Source organism: Vanellus vanellus (assembly GCF_965231255.1).
Source record: "Vanellus vanellus genome assembly, chromosome: 2".
NCBI classification, from domain to species: Eukaryota; Metazoa; Chordata; class Aves; order Charadriiformes; family Charadriidae; genus Vanellus; species Vanellus vanellus.
In genome coordinates this window covers 123,621,911-123,641,010 of record NC_138906.1, presented here as the reverse complement: position 1 = coordinate 123,641,010, position 19,100 = coordinate 123,621,911, and the positions used below count along the sequence as shown (strand labels likewise).

The window sequence follows — 19,100 nt, the reverse complement described above, 5'->3', positions numbered from 1 at the left end:
TGCAAAACAATCACAAGGGGTTAAATAGGTCTTTGCAAGAGCCCTCACTTGCTGTCCTTGTCACCCGTCCCTCAGCTTAAAGGCATCATGCTGTTTGTAGATCAGTTGGGTAATGTTAATTTTGCTAAAAGAAATACACTGAAGTCAGTTGTTAGCAGACAGCAACACTCTTCTGTGTAGAAAAACAGTAAGTAGGAAAATATGAGTCAAGATCTGACTTCCTTTAAGCATGGGAAAATGTCAGGCAGCTAAATAAAAAAAAAAAATCCAAGTTAATAAGCACCAGAGTATAGACCCTCCCTCTGCCCTCCTCCCTCTCACTCACCCAGTTTGCATGCACGTTTGATAAAACATAACCCATTCATGCTGTGAGAAGGGGAAAGGAGCTGGCACCGACGTGGCTTTCAGGCTGGGCAAGGGACTGAAATGGCCCCTTTCATCAGAGTGCTGCCGTGAGAGCTGATTACAGCGCTGCCCTCCGCCCCCCCACAGGAGAAGTTCACGGCACACACAACCTCTCAGTCACATAAAGTCTGACACTTGCAATAAATAATATAGTTTTACGCTTTTTATTCAGAGCTAGAGAACTATTTTAAGCCGCTACTAAATCATATGCTATTAAATTGTTCATTCTACAGGATATACTCAGGCACTCCCAAAACACTGTGGGGATAGGGCAATATAAATTCCTGCTATGGCTTCAGCTGCTGGGAGCGAAAATGTTTTAACACCAGTCATATAAAGTGCCATGCTGTTAGCACCTCACAGTTAGTATCACTTAGCACAAGCAGACTTTACAAAATAGTCATTTTTACAAATGCAGCTGTGTGAGTGATAAAAAGACACGGTGCCCTTTTCATCCACTGTTTCAAGCCCCCTGGGAACGTGTATCCATGTAAGAAAAACAAATGCTGGAGCCCACACCAAACTGCACACAGCTTTTGACTGAAAACCCGTGTTTGGTAGATGCCAAGGATGGAGGTTCCTTGAGTGCTGTTAAAGGGGAACAACAACACATGTGCCTGGTTGTTTACAGTGAAGAGTAACCAGGGGGGTGGTGTTTCCCTCACTCTGGGTTTATTTTGAGAATTAAGAAGGATTTCTTAACTCTTCCCATGGCATTTCTTTTGACTTCTGTAGTGGCTGCCACTGCAGCCCTGATACAGTTTGGCAAATATGTTCTAAAAAAGACAATAGTAGCCCATTGCAGGAGGAGTGCAGCATCGCCCTTGAGATCTTTATAAATTCCTGCCCCAGACCATCAATAATGTATCAGAATACTAAGCTATTTGTTCTTTTCTCCTATTATCCCCTTCTAAGAGACATTATCACCAGAGAGACATCAAGGGCAAATTAGGTTTATGAGGAATAAGCACATTACTGATGGGAGAACGGAGGATTTAATACTGATAATTTCTTTAATGATCAGTTTTAGAACATTTAAATGATGGATGAAAGGGAAATCAAACACATAAGGGCCAAATGCTCTCTCTCCTGTTTCTGGAATCGTCTGTACCCACTCCAGCAGAAATGCAGATCTCTAGTCCTCCAGAGGCAGGGCACAGACCAACCTGGAGATGCTCCAAGGTCCTTGGAGGTCACACTCCCTCACACCAGGTGGGGAATCTGGGAGCTATAGCTATCTCCTGTCATGTCCTGACAGGAAATGTGTCATCCTCTGTGAAGCAAATTTGTGAAAGAATTTCTGGTTTGCAGCTTCCTCATTCTCTTGCCCTTTTTCCTCAGCTCCCCTTTGCCTTTAATCTCAGTTCTGGGGAACACCACCAACAGTAGGAACTTTCAGAGAAGATCGGAAAAAAATGGACAAAATTTGCTTCCGATAGTCAAGTCACATTTAAGGAATGAAGTTTAGAATAGGCATTTTATTTACTAAAAATAACAGATGCCTGCCAGTACTTCTTCGCTGGAATTTTCCCACAAGAGAAATATAAAAGCTGCTGCACACCAGTGCTTACCCTTGTGCCTGCTTTGCAGCTATGACTGAGATCTTGTGTTTATCATAAACAGTGCTCTCTTATCTGTAGCTTTAAGGGTTGGAACAAACTGTTTGGGAAGCACAGGGAGATGAAACATTTGGAGTACCCTGTCCAGTAAAAAACTCTTCTCTTTTTATACTGTTTGAGCAGTATCAGACAGAACTGATGAAGAGCGAGTTGACATAGGAGGATATTAGGGAATGCCTGATTTCAGAGAGGTGAACGCTTTAATTACATTTTACTCATCTAGATCCACCTCAGCCCAAGTTTGTGGGAATGGAGTGCTATTAGGATTGGATTCTTGCTTAGTGGTTAACAGGAGAAATGTGATTTTCACAGGCTGGAGCTAACAGCCTGAAACCTGCTATGATAATCAGTAATGACTTGGTAATCTCAGCAAAGAAATTGAGCATCGAATTGCTCCCAAGCCTCAGCAACCCCACCAGCTGAGGACTAAGACATGCTGAATGGGGAGCTACCACAGCCACCACAGATTACGTGAATGGCTTCAGCTTTTTATGTTGTACTCAGTTGCAGCTATCAATGTTCTTCTGCCTTTTAGGAAAACTTCATATATTTTATTAAATTCACCATCCCTAGTCAGCCTGCTATGGATTTTAAGTTAACTCTTGCTAGACAGGAAAGGATTTCCCACTCTCAAGTGTCATGCACGCTTAGGATAAAACACTTGAAATGAAAACTGGCTTTACAGGAGCTTTAGCCCATTGCTCCCTCTGCCGGAACTGAACTGGGATGACAGATGATGGGGAAAGCCCTCATCAAATGACACAGATGTGAAGAACTCATTATCCTTTCTCACGGAAGGGCAGTGGAGAAATAGAAAGTTCATAAGCATTAAGATGAATTGCCAGGCTGCTCACTGCAATTGAATTCTTCCAGAAATTAATTTAATCCTGTTTCTCTCAACAGATCATGAAATGGTGTAGCGTAATGGGGATCATTTAATGGAAATTGTGAGAGTAATTCCTTAGCGTCATCACCGGCTATTCAGCCAGGCTATTACTCTCAGAAGAAAAAAAATAATATCTCATAACAGCCTGAAAATGTACTTTCACTTATACTGTCCAGTGAACATTTTATATGACGGGGAAACTCTTGTCACGTTGGAAACATCTCTTTTGTGAACTGCAGAATCAAAAGACAGACCTTACACGGAGGTGATGTTTGGTCAGATTTATTTTTTTGTGTGCAATAGATTGATGCTCTACAAAAATTAGCCAAAATATTAGTTTTATGAAGGTGAGCATTGCCTACAAAATCTGCATGCTCTACCACAGACAGAACACATCAGACCTGTGACTGTACTTTTGCTGATGAAAGCAAGAGGAAGCGTGTTTTGTTAAAATGAAACATTTTTATCGTACGCATAAATAAGACTGTCTGAAAAGTGCTTTTTTTTTAGCTTAATATTTTTCCAAGATCAATTTCAATACTAAAAAGCTCCAAAACAAATCTTCTAAAATTTACCATTAGTAATATGGATACTTGCCCTTTTTTGATCTAGGTTGCAGAAGCCGTTTACAAACTACATTAATTTCCTGAAGACTCGTGGGATTGTTAGCATCAGTGCTGACTTTAAAAGATGTGCACATAATGACCTGACATTTTTGGATAAAGTAAGATTTCAAACTCATTGCCCTGGTCTAATTTAAACTCAGTTATGTTTTTCTTAAAGTTCTACAATTCTCATAACATTTTCAAAATGTAATCTATGGTAGAAGTGTTGTTTAATTGATATTTTACATTGGTTTCACTACATTTGGGTGGTGGTTTCTGTATCTTATGTGTTCTTATTTAGAGGAGTGAGAAAAAGATCAAGATTCCTTGTAGCCATGATCACTTTCTAGAGGGCTAAGGTGAAAATTTCTCCAAGATACTTGAGAATAATAATGTGTGAAAGAATTGGAAAATATTAATTTTGGTCAAAAGAACACGCACACATTTCAAGCAAAGGAAGTAAAATAAATCACAGGAACACAATCACATTTAGGAGTTAGTCAGGCCTCCAATAAGGAGGTAACTTACTACCTGTTTCAATTCTTCTTCCTAAAGAAAAGAGGATCAGCACATGAGATTAGCCAGGATGTAAGTGAAGAACAGAAAACAAAGCCAAATTTGGAGTACAGGGTTAAAGGTACAGTCGAGATAGGTGAAGGTACATCCCACCTCTGCACGCTTCGAAACAGAACAGTGCAAAACATGCAGAAAGCCACTATTACTTCCTACCCCAAATTTTCTTTGTCCAGGCAGTGCAATGGCAGCAGGCAGCCCTGACTACTAGTCGTAGCACTGCAGCATTTCATAGGTAGAATGAAAAGTATCCTGTCTACTTCCAGCTCCCAAAAATCTGCTGGCTAGTTGGCAGGCTCTGCTGCTCAGGTGCTCTTAACTCCTGCATTGCGGCTGCAGAAGCCTGTGCCTGAGGAGATGCAAATGGCATAAGGGGTCAAACTCATCCTTTGATGCAAATCCACGTTGCTAACTGGATTTCAGCGAAATTCTTTCTGCTTTTATCAGAGCCATATTTGACACAAGTTGCACTGAATTTCCATGCACTCACTTGATCTGTCATGGCCAACAACAAAACAGACTCTTATGCTATTCAGAGCACTTTCTTCCAAGGTGAATTTCTGGCACGATCTGTCTCGATGATCTTACTCATCAGGTAAAATGGGGCTGGACTCTGCAAATAAAGACACCTTTTCCATCTTATCCTAGTCTTTCTTAAAAACACTCATTCTTTTTGACATCTTCATTTTTAACTGAGATCCTTTACTGAGATGTGTTTCATCTGTTTAACAAGGGCTTGTTTCTGTATTTATGAAAATGATCAAGTGTTGGGGAAGCATCTCTAACATCATAGAGTTAGACGTGGTTGTCAAATGGCACGTCTGACAGAACTAGCAACTAAATGGGCAAAGCTAAAGGAACTAGCAAAAGCAATTCTGTACTGTCAGCTAGAGTAGGTAATAGTGTACAGTGCTGAGTTGTTTTTCTCACAGTTATTAGTTAACTTGTTTGGGTTTTTTTTTTTTTGTATATTTGATGTCCTCAACAGAGAAAACTCTAAAAAAACCTGAAACTGGACCACAAAATATTTTATTTGGACATTGTCAAATGGCCAATCCAGATATTGCTAACCTGAAATCCAGAGATGTGGCCAAATCCTCCTACAAAAGAGCAAAACAGGACTGTGTTGCAGCGTGTTGCAGTGTTATTTAAAGGATTGTATTAATTCCTCAATAGTTCAGAGCCTGTTCCTAATGCTCCATCCACTTAGCAGTAGGTGACAATGATGATGCGGAGTTACTACAGGAACAACTTCATTTGAGCATCATTTGAAACCCCTGAATTGAAGGACCAAGGCAAAAAATAGAAAGGGAAGGAAACAACCCCGAATTTTATGGGTGGAAATAGTAAAGTTTTGCAGAATTCTGTGGTCATATCTCCTTCCTCTCCTCTCTTGCTTCACTCTACTTGCTATCCTTGGTAGTATCTGGTGGAGCTCCTTACCTTCAGCAGTTTCATGAGGCCTTCTAACTGAACCATAAGCTCCCTCCGGCTTTCCTGGAGAGCAGACATCCTCTGTTCCAGCTCATCCTTCCGCTGTCTGAGAAACAAGCAGATCTGATCAGAGCTTACCCCGCACAGCGTCAGCAGCTTTTAACTGCATCGTTTCCCCAGCCCAACTATGAGGTATATGTCTACAGACCACAGGAAAGCAAACAGACTGTGTGACTTCAGCATAGTTCTTAGAAATGAGGCTACATGAAACCTAGGGAGTTCCCTCATACTGAGAATATTCATGGGACGCAATATAGTGATTAGGAAAAAGACAGACACTGACACAGACCCTTCTCCAAAGAACAAATGAGGTTCAAACAAATTTGCATTATATTCCCTTGTGGGAATGCCTGGCAGTTTTTGTCTTTGGATCTCCCTAGTCAATAACCTCAACTAGCTGTCAGGAGAAATTAAAGCTGTGCCCTGAAGGACGGGAAATTACAGTAGGGGCACCAATCAGAGCGAGATATGAGAGAAGCTACAAGAGTTCAGAAATTCAGCCAGAAAACCACAGCGATCTTCTTTTGTTTCTATTTTTTTCTGGAAGCAGGAGTAAGACTATCACATAGTGATAGCCTAACTAGTCTCACATAGTGACAGTACAACTGTATATACCATAGTTTCGCATAGTGATAGTATAACTGCTCTTTGGACTCGGAGTCCAGTGCTGGTCCTATGACAACGTGAATACTGAGCCACTCCAAGTGTGACAGCCAGTTTGTGCCCACACAGATGGGAACAGCTTTGATTCTGCACAGCTTCACTGCACAGGACAGGGGTTCAGCACTTGCACATGTTCAGTCACTAAATTGTGTGAGAGGTCCCTACATAAATACAAAATAAAATTGTTGCCTCCTGTAAGCTATGATGTAATTAACATTAGTGTTGAAAAATACATATATTAGGTATATTTTATACACTACTGTGTTGCAAATAACATAAAACCACAGTGTCATTAGCCTTGTACTACCTACAAAATATGACAATTTAATCCTAAATGGAAAAGCACCAGAGCCAACAAGACTAAGTACGTTTCCTATATTTAAGGAAATATGAAACCCTGATTTTTGAGCCTTCTCTGTAAGTGAGCAGTTACTGATATAAGCAACACTGATTACTACAGGATTGCTCATGTGTGCTATCTCTCACCTATATAATAGGATCACATAGTAACACTGCCAGGTTGTATTTACTCTTCTGGAGGATTAATCTATTTTCTGCTACAAATTGCCTGTGCTGGCATTTCTTTTCTAGGCATGTAATGACTGGAAATGCTATGAACTCTACAAAGGCAACTGAGTTTAAGAAACTGCTAATAAAAATAAGATACCCTATCCATGTAATTCCAAGTGGCAGGTCCCAGCACAGACCGCTGCATAGATTCATTCTGTGCGGAGAGAGGATCTAAGCAGCGTACAATGTACAGAGCGCTCCTCTGACTTTTTTCTCCTGCTGTACTCCAGAGCAAGTTCTTGGAAGTAATGGGCTTTCCAACCTGTCTCCAAGACAGCACTGACAATGTGAAGGAATGCTGTGTTCAGAACCTCATTTCAGTGAGTCTGCAACACTACAGCAGCTAGTGAAAGATGCTGGGACAGGTACCCGCAACATAATTTACAGATTCCGGCATTTCTTAACATTATATGAACTAAATTGCCCTACTGCCCTAATTGCTTCAAGCCCCGAAAGTCTGTGGGGTAACAGACGTAAATCAGTGCTGCCATTCTGAGTCTTGCTGCTTTACACATGATAAGAACAGCCTCGTGACATCCTAAGTGTCTAGGAATTTGAGGTGGTGCTGAAATTCCACAGTAAATCAAAAGCCAATCTTTTGCCTTTCAAATGGTGAATGCTTTAGAAGGTATGGAAAGCAGTACAGACCCACAGATTAAAAGTTATTTTCTGACTCTGACACTGCATATTAAATCAGAAAAGATACCATAATTGAGGAACCCAACATCACTGCCCTAGGGACATCAATTCAAATAAGGATATTATGCGTTTAATATGTGTAGCAAAATTGAAAAGAGGGAAAAATTAAGTAGTCAGTCTGCTAACACTGCACAATCATTTGATGTTTTTTTTAAGGATAATGAATTTTATTTGCAAACTACATAGAAAGCTAATTTCCTAAACCTGCTTAAAATAGACTTCAGACTTGATGCACAGGAGCTACATTATAGGTATATTTTATGCAGTGTACACATGTTCATCACAGTCAGTTTTATACGTCTCACAGAATGTCACTTGCCTATAGATATCTAGAAGTAATTACATACTAAAATCACTCATAGAAATGAAGAAGCTAATTTGTCTTCAGATTGGAAAGCAAATGTAATTATTTGTGAAACAAAAATATTTTAGTGTATAAAACTCGATAATAAAACTATACAGTATTTGTAATAGTAATTTCCTTTGGTTATGAATCAGACCACTAAAATATTACTTGGTTGAGGAGCGTTTAAGTGGCCAAAAATTTTCTTTAGTCTTCTCATGAGAGACCTGCTCTGCGTGCGGGGGATAAAATTTAATCTAGCATTGTTTCTCTAGCAAGAAAGTGCTAACATTCTATTCTCTATTCACATGAAGTATTTTGAATAGTTCTTTTTGGATTCTGTCTGGCTCTCACAACACGAACTTCAGGACTTGCAGTGAGCTTGCGGATCTGGGCCAATGGCAATTGCTCTTCTTCAATGTGATATACACAGCAATTAGTAAATCCACGTAGAGTATCCTAATTAACATGCAGACACATCCATATCAATGTTTTTAGCTTGGTGAGATAATTGGAGAAATGATCCTCTAAATCTTCAGCTGCTGCAGATAACATTGCTCCTCCTCCCAAGGAGGATCACTCTGCAGCCTGGCTTTGCAGCGTGAAGAGAACTGACCTCTCCTTAGAGTTCAGCACGTGGGGGAAATTTCCAAAAATTAACATCTAATTCTGGCTGTATTTTCATGTAGCTCTGTATTTACTTTAGCATAAACGAGAAGTCTTTGTAGAAGCATTTGTTCTGACAGAACGACATTTTTCCCCGTATAATTAATGGCATTTGGACAGGGCTGTGGGGACCTATTCCAAATGACCTAAGGGCCTAACTCTGCAAACACTAATGCACGTGCTTAATTTAATGTAGATGAGTAATATGTGAGATTCCTCATGCATGCTGTTTAAAGCATAAGCTTAATTACTTTTAGGACTACAGCCTGCACTGAAAATGGAGAAAAAACACACATTGTGCTATTTACTCAAAAAAGCCCCCAAAACTGTAAGCCAGGCTTATCTCTTATTTCTTCTCTTATCGAGAATGACTGGCTGGCCCCAGTCATTACCAGAGGTTTTACTGCTGTGGACTTACCTCAGGAGCCGGAGCTCTGCAAGGAGAGTGGGATTCTGTTGTGCCTTCTCCGGTGTGGGCTGAGACGCTTGCTCATGTTCAAGTCGCAGCCTCTGGATCTCCTGTAGGATTTCTCTTGGGGAGGAGAATAAGCAGAAGACTACAAGTCAGTAATTTACCACAAAACCGGCTCACTGGACATAGCGAGAGGAGAAAAAGTGTGACTGTATGTAGCTCTTCATCAACGTGGATATAATGACCAAGCTCCAACCAACAAAAGAAGCCCTCAGCACTGGGACAGATGTCCGGAGATTTTTTAAATAAACTTTCAGGATTTCACCATAAAGGGAAATATTTCTTCAAGACCCCCCAAAATCAGAGGTAGATGTGAAATAGCAATATGCTTAATTAATTTTCTCCCTTCTACTTCTTCCCAATGAACATTTCAAACATCACATGAACTTCACAAAAACTAAAAAAATATGTGGCTCCTCTCGAGTATCAGAGAAAATATTTTGCACTTAAAAAAATACTTTTAGTGTAAGCAGAGATCTGAGAGCGGTCAGCAATACATGGAGAAGCCCTTTAATAGGACTTGTTACGACTGGCTTGCCAGCCCTGGAGCGCTGTCAAAAGGCTAATACAAAGCTCCACAGCAGAAGGTTGAAACCTTTGTGGAATTTTTCTCTTCTTCTCAACGTGCTGGACAGCAGACGGTCAGGAGGCAGCCTTGAACTATGAAAGACAAATCGAGACTGGAGTTGGTGGCTCATTACACGGTGACAGAAGGCAGTGCAGAGTTTGGGAGAGGAAACCATCTGGTCTGGGCTGGCCTTTATTTTACAGTCCGGCAGTAAAAGCAGAGCTCTGCTGCCATACATTTCATGGCATCAGGCAGTCTGATACCCATGGACAGATACTCTGCTGCTAACAAACGGGTGTCTGCTTTTTGGGGCCGGCTGGCCTATTTCTCCTGGATGCTCGCTCTCAGTCTCGATCACATCCATGCCTAGTGTCTCATTTGATCAGCAGCCTAACTTGCTGCTAACCTTTCTGCAAGGCAGACTGTGTTCCAGAGAGCTTTAATCATCTTTTTCACAAATAAAAGCAGGACAGCGTAACATTACCAGTGTGACTGATCCTTTTATCATTCTGTGTTATAGTGCTACAGAGGATCCAACTCAAAGTTAATCTGGTTTTGAAACAGGATAGGCTTTTTTTTTAACTCTTAACAAACAGCAGCTGCAAACAGTAAAGTATCAATGATTATATCATGCGATTGATCAGTACACTCATTAAAACACAGGGTGGCTGTGGATTTTAAAGCCTTTGTCATATTCTGCGGACCTTTTTGTGCCCTATGCTTTTTGTAGGGGGAGGTGTATGCGCATGTATAAGCACACTGCACAGAAGTAGGTAAACAAACATACAGAATATAAGTGACTGAACAAAACCAGGTACTTTGTGGATGCTTACCGGTTTTTATTCTCAAGCTCTGCAATCAGCTGCCTTTGTTGCTTGTTTGCATCAATGGTGAAGGAGATATCTGATGCCCCTCTCTGCTGACCTTGCTGCTGTTGTAAAAAAAGAGAAAGTTGCACTGAAGGAGGAACAGCCAGCATGTACCCATGAGTTCAACGCAGATCTGTTTGGTGAAATCTGCTTACAGCAAATGCAGTACACTATGCCTACGCTAAAAAAAGAGCATGCATGTTGTGCTCATACTAGCATGGCTCCATTGCTAGTAAAAGCAGGATAAGTGCTAGAGAAAATAAGAGTCAGTGTTTACCATCCTGTCATTCATTGCTTCAAGGAGCTTCCTCTGAACCAATTGTAAAAGGCGATGGCACTGCTGCAGGCAGTTCCTGTAATACGGCTCTTAATTTTGATACTACAGACAAGAGGAATACCCCAAAGCAAAAAACAGCATTCCTCTCCAAAAAGAAGAGGATGTGTTTCCAGTGCAGCGATGCTTCCTTCTTTTGAAAGTATGGTTTTACTTTCCGACTGAAAGCTGTACTCAGTTTCAGTCTGGCTGCGTGGCCCACTTGGCCACGTTTTCGTATACACTCTGGTGACACTTCAGGAAAGCTCTTTCCCCAGTCCTTCAGGTACAGCAGAAGCTTTTTTCCCCAATAAAATTAAGTGGTAATTAAATCATGTCTTACCAATCTAGACAGTGCTCACTACAGCTTCATTGGTCTATGCTCTTTTTTCATGTTCATCAGCAATAACCAAATATTGGTTTGTTTGTTCACGCTCCTGTATTTCAGTATTGTATCAATGACAATGCAGAGCAAGACATTTAAAGTTCCACAACTATCAAAGATACCCATTTATTTCTAACTCCAACCTGAAAGAACCAGACATTAAAAAATACACTGACTGCTGTGATCTGAGTGAACACTGTGAAATGTAACTCTGAAGCACAATTTTATGTCATGCCAGGCATCTCCTCCTCCAGGAGGTGGCACCTTGCAAGAATGGACCCTCAGAGAGCATGAAGGTACATCTCAGTGCTAACCTTTATTAGCACTGTCTGTAGGGAAAGGACAGTACGTTATGCCTGTAACCATTTACCTTTTTTTCTGCTATGGATACATTTTCCCATTAACACTCCAACGATAGGGAAGCAGAAGAGTGTATAAGGAACTGGTACATGCTGGTGGATGTCACGACTGATAAAGAGGGAACCAGGATCTTTATCCTGGATGCCCAGTATTACTAATACAATTTGTTCCTTAAAAAAACAGAATGACCATCAGCAAAGCTTTAAAAATTTCTGCTGTGCCCCTAATGTGGTGCTACTCTTGTGCTTGGAAAGATTTCTGTGGACAGAAACCTTCTCTTTTCCTTCTGTCTCTTTTGTTCAAAGAGCACTGATGGATGGCAATGAGAAATTCAGTATTTTCCTTCAAACCAGCTCCATTTAAAAGCTAAATATTGTTTCCTAAGTTGCCCCCCTCTTATCACGGACACATGTTATATACAACTGATCTCTACCAGTTTCTACCCAGAGACATAATGGGAAAATCTTGTTCCCATAAAGAATTGCCATCCTTCGGAAACAGGACCATCACCTACAGATTGCCTTAAATTTGAAAAACTGTGTGTCATGACTCTGGAAGGGATTGATTGGGGCTGGGCTGGCAGACCAGGAGCACCTCTCTCTTCCTCCGCAGCTGCAGGTAGTGTGAAATCTTCCATGACAGACAGCTGCATGCAGCGGCAGATTCATTTTCCCTGCCTGCACTCAGGATGAATGTGTCACAGTGTTTTTACACGAAGAGCGGTGCCTGATTTCGCCCTTTCAATTGACCCCGCAGTGTAAATCTCAGTGTGAAAATCTGCTTCCTGGCACTCTGGACCGGCTGCTTTTCACTTGGCCATCATTTATGGTCCCTTGTTCTATCAAATGTGCTGAGATGGAAAAAAAGTAACTAGGCTGACCTTATTTGTGCCATTTAAGATTTTATATACTTCAATTAGGTTCCTGCTTCATTCTCTCTTATTCCTGAATATAGTTAGTGAGGTTTTAGCCTGTAATCACCTTCTATGTTGGGATACATAGAGCAGAATAATCATTGCTCTGAAATGAAAATGGGAGCCAGGGCTAATGCAGGGGGTCATTACAGTCATCCTGCTGAAGATCATTCTTTAAAATCCTCAGCACTTAGGGCCCCGGTGGCCGTGATATTTGAACTAAAGAGTAAAATGGATTCACCACTCCATTTTTCCACTGCAGTAAATCATTAACCTTTAACCAAAGCTAGTCCAGACAATATTTTCTAGTCTTTCCTGAGTTCAAGATGTCAGATTCCCTTTGCTGTAATTGTTTAAATACCATTGCATTAGTTTATAGATTATATGCATTAGTATGCGGAGTCTTCTGTTTAAATGGGCTGCATAAAAGTGTTATTACTAAAGCATAACAGCGTCTGATGAAAAGGATAGGGGAAAATAATTCATTAATCATTAAGACTGTCAGATGTAATTTCCCAGATCTTGCCAAGCCCCTGGAACACGACAGAAGGAAAGTACCTTCCTTTAATTAAAACACTTACTGATGAAGAAGTTTCTGCTGCCAGCCTTGCTGCATACCTGGCGATCAGCTTATGCTCTTCATCCAAGCGACTGGCACTGTCAAGGACGCTGCACAGGGTTGGAGGGGAAGGAGGGAAGACATGTTAATACACGGTAAAAAAGACCATTGCTCTGTCACGCTGTCCACTCACACATCCTCATTACAGAACTTAGAAGCAAAATGTTGCTAAATTAACAACGGCAGATGTTAACTGAGCAAAGGGGAGAAGTGGAACGGTAATTTCCCTGGAAGGATCAGCTCGTGGGGCCAGGCAGCACCTTCTCTTAGGGGGAAACAGCAGCGGTCTGCAATCCCTGGCCAAGGCCATGCAAAATGCAACTCGCTGACTACTCTGTCCAAAGAGGGGTGGGAGGTGGTTAGGGCCACCAGTCAGCATTTGTTTTTACTTTGCAGCTTTGTTGTATCACTTAGAAGAGCGATTACTTTTTGGAAAACGGATTAGTGGGAACCTCAAGTGTTTGCTGAGGTCAATTTTAGAAGCTTTGTCAGATTTGCAACAGAAAACACTATTTAGGACAGTTTTGCAGGGCACTTACCAAGGCCTCATGAACCACAGTTTGGAAGCACTGATCTAGGAATTAATAATCAGACTCTTTTATTCTTGGTTTCCTGATATTTGGGACGAAGATTTCAGAGAATCACATAATAGTGCACCACTGATCCCAGACTCAGACTGACTTTAACCTGGAGCCAACTCCTGCTGCCAGGATGCAGGAGTCTACTAGCACCGACTATGAAGAACATCTGCCTTTGGTCTCCATAAAAATTACTCAGACAGTGTAAGAACTTACTGCAAATATGCTGGATTCCTTTAAAATATTGCAATTTATTACTTTCTTTTTTTCTAACAGTATCAGAGGTAAATATTTCTCTCAGGTTAATCCCTTGCCAGCGGTCATTATTTTAAATGGAGGCTATTGTTTAGTCAGATGAGTAGGAAAAAGGTAAGATAGTGAGAACCTTTGCCATTTCTAAATATCTAGAAGTTTGCAGAGAACCACCAAAACTAATAAACTGACAAAAAAAAAAAGAAATATGAAGAGGACGTAGTTGACCTTGGATAATCCTGGGATTTAGAATCCTATATTGCATTACTTTTAGTATACACAAGAGAGAAAAAAATGAAGTCCCTGAGAAGAGGTGAGAAGAATGCTTTGCTGTATGGAATGCAAGACAGCCTGCAGACTATCCCAGAGATCAGTCTGACCTCTTTTCTTATGCCTTGGCAACTGTCTGATGTTTTGGCTGAAGGCAGACAGGCACATGCCTCCCTACCCATGGGCTCTTCAGGGCATGCAACTGGGTGCTGGCGAAAGAGCTTCACGTTTCAAAAGAGTGTGCAAAACAAGGGTTATTTTGGGCATGGACATCCTATTCTGATTTTTGCCAGAAATTATATCTTGAACTTGAAAAGCCTTCCAAACAAAAAAGACACTTGTGCAAAAAGTTCTGCTTTTGAAGAATCAGCATCTTTAAAAGGAAAATGAAATATTTCTCCAAAAATGTTGTGTTCCTATTCCCAGGTACCTTGGGGAACAACAATGTGCATCTTTTGGTTGGCTTGATTAAGTCCACTGGGATTTAGAAGTTATGTTTGAAAGATGAGTAGTGGTTGATATTCATTGATCATTAAACTAAAGCTGGGAGTCATGTGGATATTTTATGGCTTGCTGAGGTAAGGGAAAAGAGACAAACACCATCTTTCTCTCATTCTGACAATAACGTATGAGCTCACAAAGATGAAGTTTAGAAGAACAGTAAAGCTATGAAAAGTCAGACCCAGAGGGGTTCTGTGTGATCTAAGCTTGTGTGGCAGACCGCACATAGGACTGCTGGTGGTAGATGAACACTGACTTTTCGGTTTGGGTTATGTTTAATTATTTTTTTACATATATTGCTTAATTCTATGCTTACTCAGATCCTTGTGGTATAACTGTTTTACTTTCTGGAAAGACCCAAGCTAAAGGTATTTTTCTAAATTTATAGAGTTCTGCTTCTTACATACTCATGCCTACTGTCCTGATATGTCATCCAGAGAAAGAAAGGGGGAAGCAACTCTTACAGACACATAAAACCATGCAAACCAGGTAACAAGGGTTACTTTCATGGCAGTATAATTCATTTTTAATTTTTCCATAATGACTAAACCATCACATCTTAACAGATGGCTGTGAAAAAAGCAAGCATTCAGCATCAATTCCCTTTTTTTACAGCAATGTGCAACCACATTATGCATCCTGGAAAAATAACGGATTATGGTTCCACTTGTTGGCATAACACAATATGCAACATATTGCCGAGATGTGAGTTAACCCCTGAGACAATGACTTTACTGAACGAATCAAGCCACTGCAGATTTTTGATTCTTACTTGCTATTTAATGTCTTTGATATGTATTTATGTGTAGGTGAATGTCATAAAACAAATATAGCGGCACGTCAAATTTAGTCTATGAATGCCACAAATCACTGGCCCCAAAGCTTTGAAAATTAAATTACAGTGTCTGAGATAAATTTCATTCTGCAATGTACCTATTCTATGTGATCATTAAACACAGAGGTATGCACAGCAGCATTAGCCTCGACTGCCAAGACTTTTATGTCTCAGAGTTCTGATCTGCCATAATTCACTTCTATTTTACTTCAGCAACTTCACGGACAATGATGCAGTGAAATACATGCAAGCTTTAAAATATTAAAATATTATGTGTGCAGAATTTGGGACCCTCAAGAGGATGATTCAGGTATCCTTTTGAAAGAAAATGAACATTTCGCATACAAATATCTTGCTGCTGATCCTTCTTTTCTAAAAAAGTTAAACAATGGTTTTAATACTGCTTCTCCATTAGCGACCCTTTCTTTAAAGACTTTATAATTATCAGCAATAATTGGTCTGGCAGAATTATTATCATTTAGATGTAGAGTGAACCTCCACTCCTATTGCCTGTGCAATAGGACTTCTTTTTAAGGCTTTAGTTGATCTGTGTAATATTCCACAGTCTAAAGGAGATCCATAAAAAACTCAAAGGCAAAGGATGAAAAATATGATAGTCTGTGAACAGAGGAGTGACACCAGAGGATCTTTGCTATTTCTCACGCTTTAGATGCGTCAAATCAGTGTGTTCTGCAGTAGGCACCCTGCGATAGGTGACATGGATGTCCCCTGATGATCTTAAAATTATGTCACCACTGGCTAGAAAAGCCTCAGAAATGCCAGTCTTTTTGTCAAATTTTTGCAATAGGCATATCATTGTGGTCTTCATGACATGCTGTTATTCTACAAACCTTCACTTAATAAATATTTACTACAGAAAATATTGTCAAATTAAAGGGTAGGTTTCTAACCTTCAGGGCTATAAGAACAATGTCCTAACAGCAGCCCACCAAATGTATTCTGAGGATTGTTTATCTGTGATACTTTCAAAATTGTCCTGGTTTTAAGGCACTTTAAACTGAGACACATCATCTGAGCCCTCTGCTATTGTTAATTTGCCATTTACTTTAGAATCAACAAGATTTTACCATCAAAACATTAATACCACTAAAATATGGGGGTATAATCACAAAAACTAACTCTGTTCAAGGTAGCCAAGTGTCTATACATTTCCCCTATAATCAGCGGGTCTCCCAATGTTTTTACGTTTTCAAGGGAAGATTCGACCAGCCTTCCTGGCTAGAGTTAGTTGTTGTGCACACCCACTTAATAAACATTTTTTAAAATACCATAGAATAACATGGCATTTTTATAGTACAGAAATATGACTCACTGCAGTACTACACAGTATAACATAAAAAAATCAGAAAGTAAGTTTCTATGGAAGAAAAATAACCTCCTACTTATAATATATTTTATCTTGTTTTCTTCTACACCTGAGAAGGAAAAGACTGAAATATGTAGAATTAATATTCAAAACTATGTAAGGTCTCTAGCTTACATGAACAAGAAGGAAAACTATTTGCAGTTTAAAGTTTTGTTTTAGAATCAGACACTAAAGACGCACTAAATTAAATATCAAGTATTGGTTTTACATGTTAAAACACACTTTACGATTACATTAACCAAAACAACTGGCTAAGGGACACTTTTTCTACCCATACAGTTACTATAAATAATGAATTAAGTTTTCCTCTTGTTTCTTAATTTGCCCTGGAGTACTGGATTCTAAAAACCCTCAAGTAGCTTATTAGCCTGTGAGGGACGGAAAGGAAAACTTGTACTTCTAGTTGTGGTATCAAATAACTGCAGATGAAATATAAAGATAAGCAGTGAAAATAATTTAATTAATTAAAAAAAATTCAAAATAGAAATACTAGCTACACTTAAAACAGAAAAAAGGTATACTGGGCTATATGAGACTGATCATTAGCTACTATAAATTAGCCTGACTCAGTATCTATAAAAACCCACCTCATTTTGTTTTGAAATGGTACTATATAGCTTTCAAGATAATTTAATGTATTATGCTCACAAAGTATTTCTGCAGGTTTTTCTCGCAGATGAAACCCCAGCTACAAGCATTCCTCTTTTCATCTTTGGCTGCCACTAGCACTTGAAAATACGTGATGGCACGTATGGGTTATGTACACACTGTATTTTGCAGGCAGACACAAGAGCTGAGCTGGCTAGTTGCAGCCTCCCCTAAATCAGATGCTCCCTGATTATGGTTAACTACATGCTTTACTCAATTTACCAAATCTTGTTGAGCTGCAGGGTGAAATAACTTGAACTCAGCACCACCCTAATACAGCTGCGTGGGTTTCCAGCAAACTGCATCCAGCCCCTGTGGGGCACGGGCAGAAGGAGTTCACATTTCCAGAAGATGCCACCCCAGGCTATAGGAGATGCAGCAGTTGAGCGTCCTGCAGACACCTCACCTACCTCTCCTGGAAACTGGCTCCACACAGGACCTTCAGGATAGCAATGTTTTATTTCTTCTTCTTTTCTTTACCAAAATATAACCATTCACTTTCTTTACTACCAATCTCATTGCAGCAAAGCAGAAAATAGCAATGCAGCATGGTCTGATGCGTGACTAAGACTGCTGTCCCTCTCGGTTACGTTTCTGTCAAAATCTAATTGGTATCTTATACAAATAACTGAGACTGCTTCTCGTTGAGGATGCTGTGACTGAAGAGATTTAATGTCAGTAATCAGATGTTATGTACTACGCTTTGCATCAGTTATTTAAACAATTAAAGCCATTATCAGTCACTCTCCATTCATCTCTCAAAACCATTACATTTGAAGGATGTTATGGCACATAATTTCTATATGCATATTTGGATTCAAATGTACTATGATTTGGTGAGGTTGGCTCAAAAGCTTGAAGGAACAAGTTGGAATATACCGGACAAAACTGAGAGGATAAGATGGTAAAGATGAGGCCAGGCACTCACAAGGAGATCTAACTGGTGGTCCTTACTGAAACTAAATGTATCACAGACATGGCATCCAAAATGCTATGCCTGGCAAACCAGCCTAGCACCAAAAATTACTCTAACCCACATCTATTCTTTGCTCGCCTCTTGAACAACTGTATCAAGTAAGTCACTCATGGTAGGCAGGGCCACATTTCCTTCTCCCTGTCAAATGAGACCGAGTGGTAGTGTGCTCCTGTCCTCAATCACGGATGGGCAATGACTGGTCTACACACATGCCCCCAACGGCTCGTTTTCACAGCCACGGTGTAAATATTACTCAATAAGCCTGCTTTCTGGAAGTGCTTCTCCAGGAATGAAACTCCCCTTCAAAATGTTTCCGTTTTGAACAAATGGTTTTCATTTTCCTCACTAAAAACTAGTTTGCCTTTTTGTTCCCCACTGGCACATTGCACTGGGCTATGGAATAAAGAAGCAGACCCAGAACAATGAAGGATAGATTTTTTTCCCACTGGGCATGGCAAATTACTCCCATTTTCAACTGGAGCTACTCACAGAAGTGAATTTTGTATGACTGTAGAGAACCATTGCATTTACCATCCCAAATAAAATTCCCTGTTACCTTCTACATATAAGAACAAATGGAGAGTTTCTCTTAACCTGGGAAATACTCTGCAATAGCAGTACAGGAAACTGA

The 19,100-nt window shown here is 40.1% G+C and overlaps 1 protein-coding gene across 3 annotated transcripts in view; it reads right to left on the bottom strand.

The window, feature by feature from the left end:
- The window catches only part of DTNA (dystrobrevin alpha), a 187,340-nt gene that overhangs the window by 18,009 nt on the left and 150,231 nt on the right, over positions 1-19,100 (bottom strand). For all 3 annotated transcript variants that reach the window (XM_082499289.1, XM_082499287.1, XM_082499288.1), the window contains 5 exons: positions 12,985-13,072; positions 10,397-10,494; positions 8,942-9,055; positions 5,532-5,628; positions 4,047-4,064 (listed from right to left, as the gene is read on the bottom strand). In XM_082499289.1, coding sequence (XP_082355415.1) covers positions 4,047-4,064; positions 5,532-5,628; positions 8,942-9,055; positions 10,397-10,494; positions 12,985-13,072 — 415 coding nt within the window. The remainder of the gene's footprint in view (positions 1-4,046; positions 4,065-5,531; positions 5,629-8,941; positions 9,056-10,396; positions 10,495-12,984; positions 13,073-19,100) is intronic.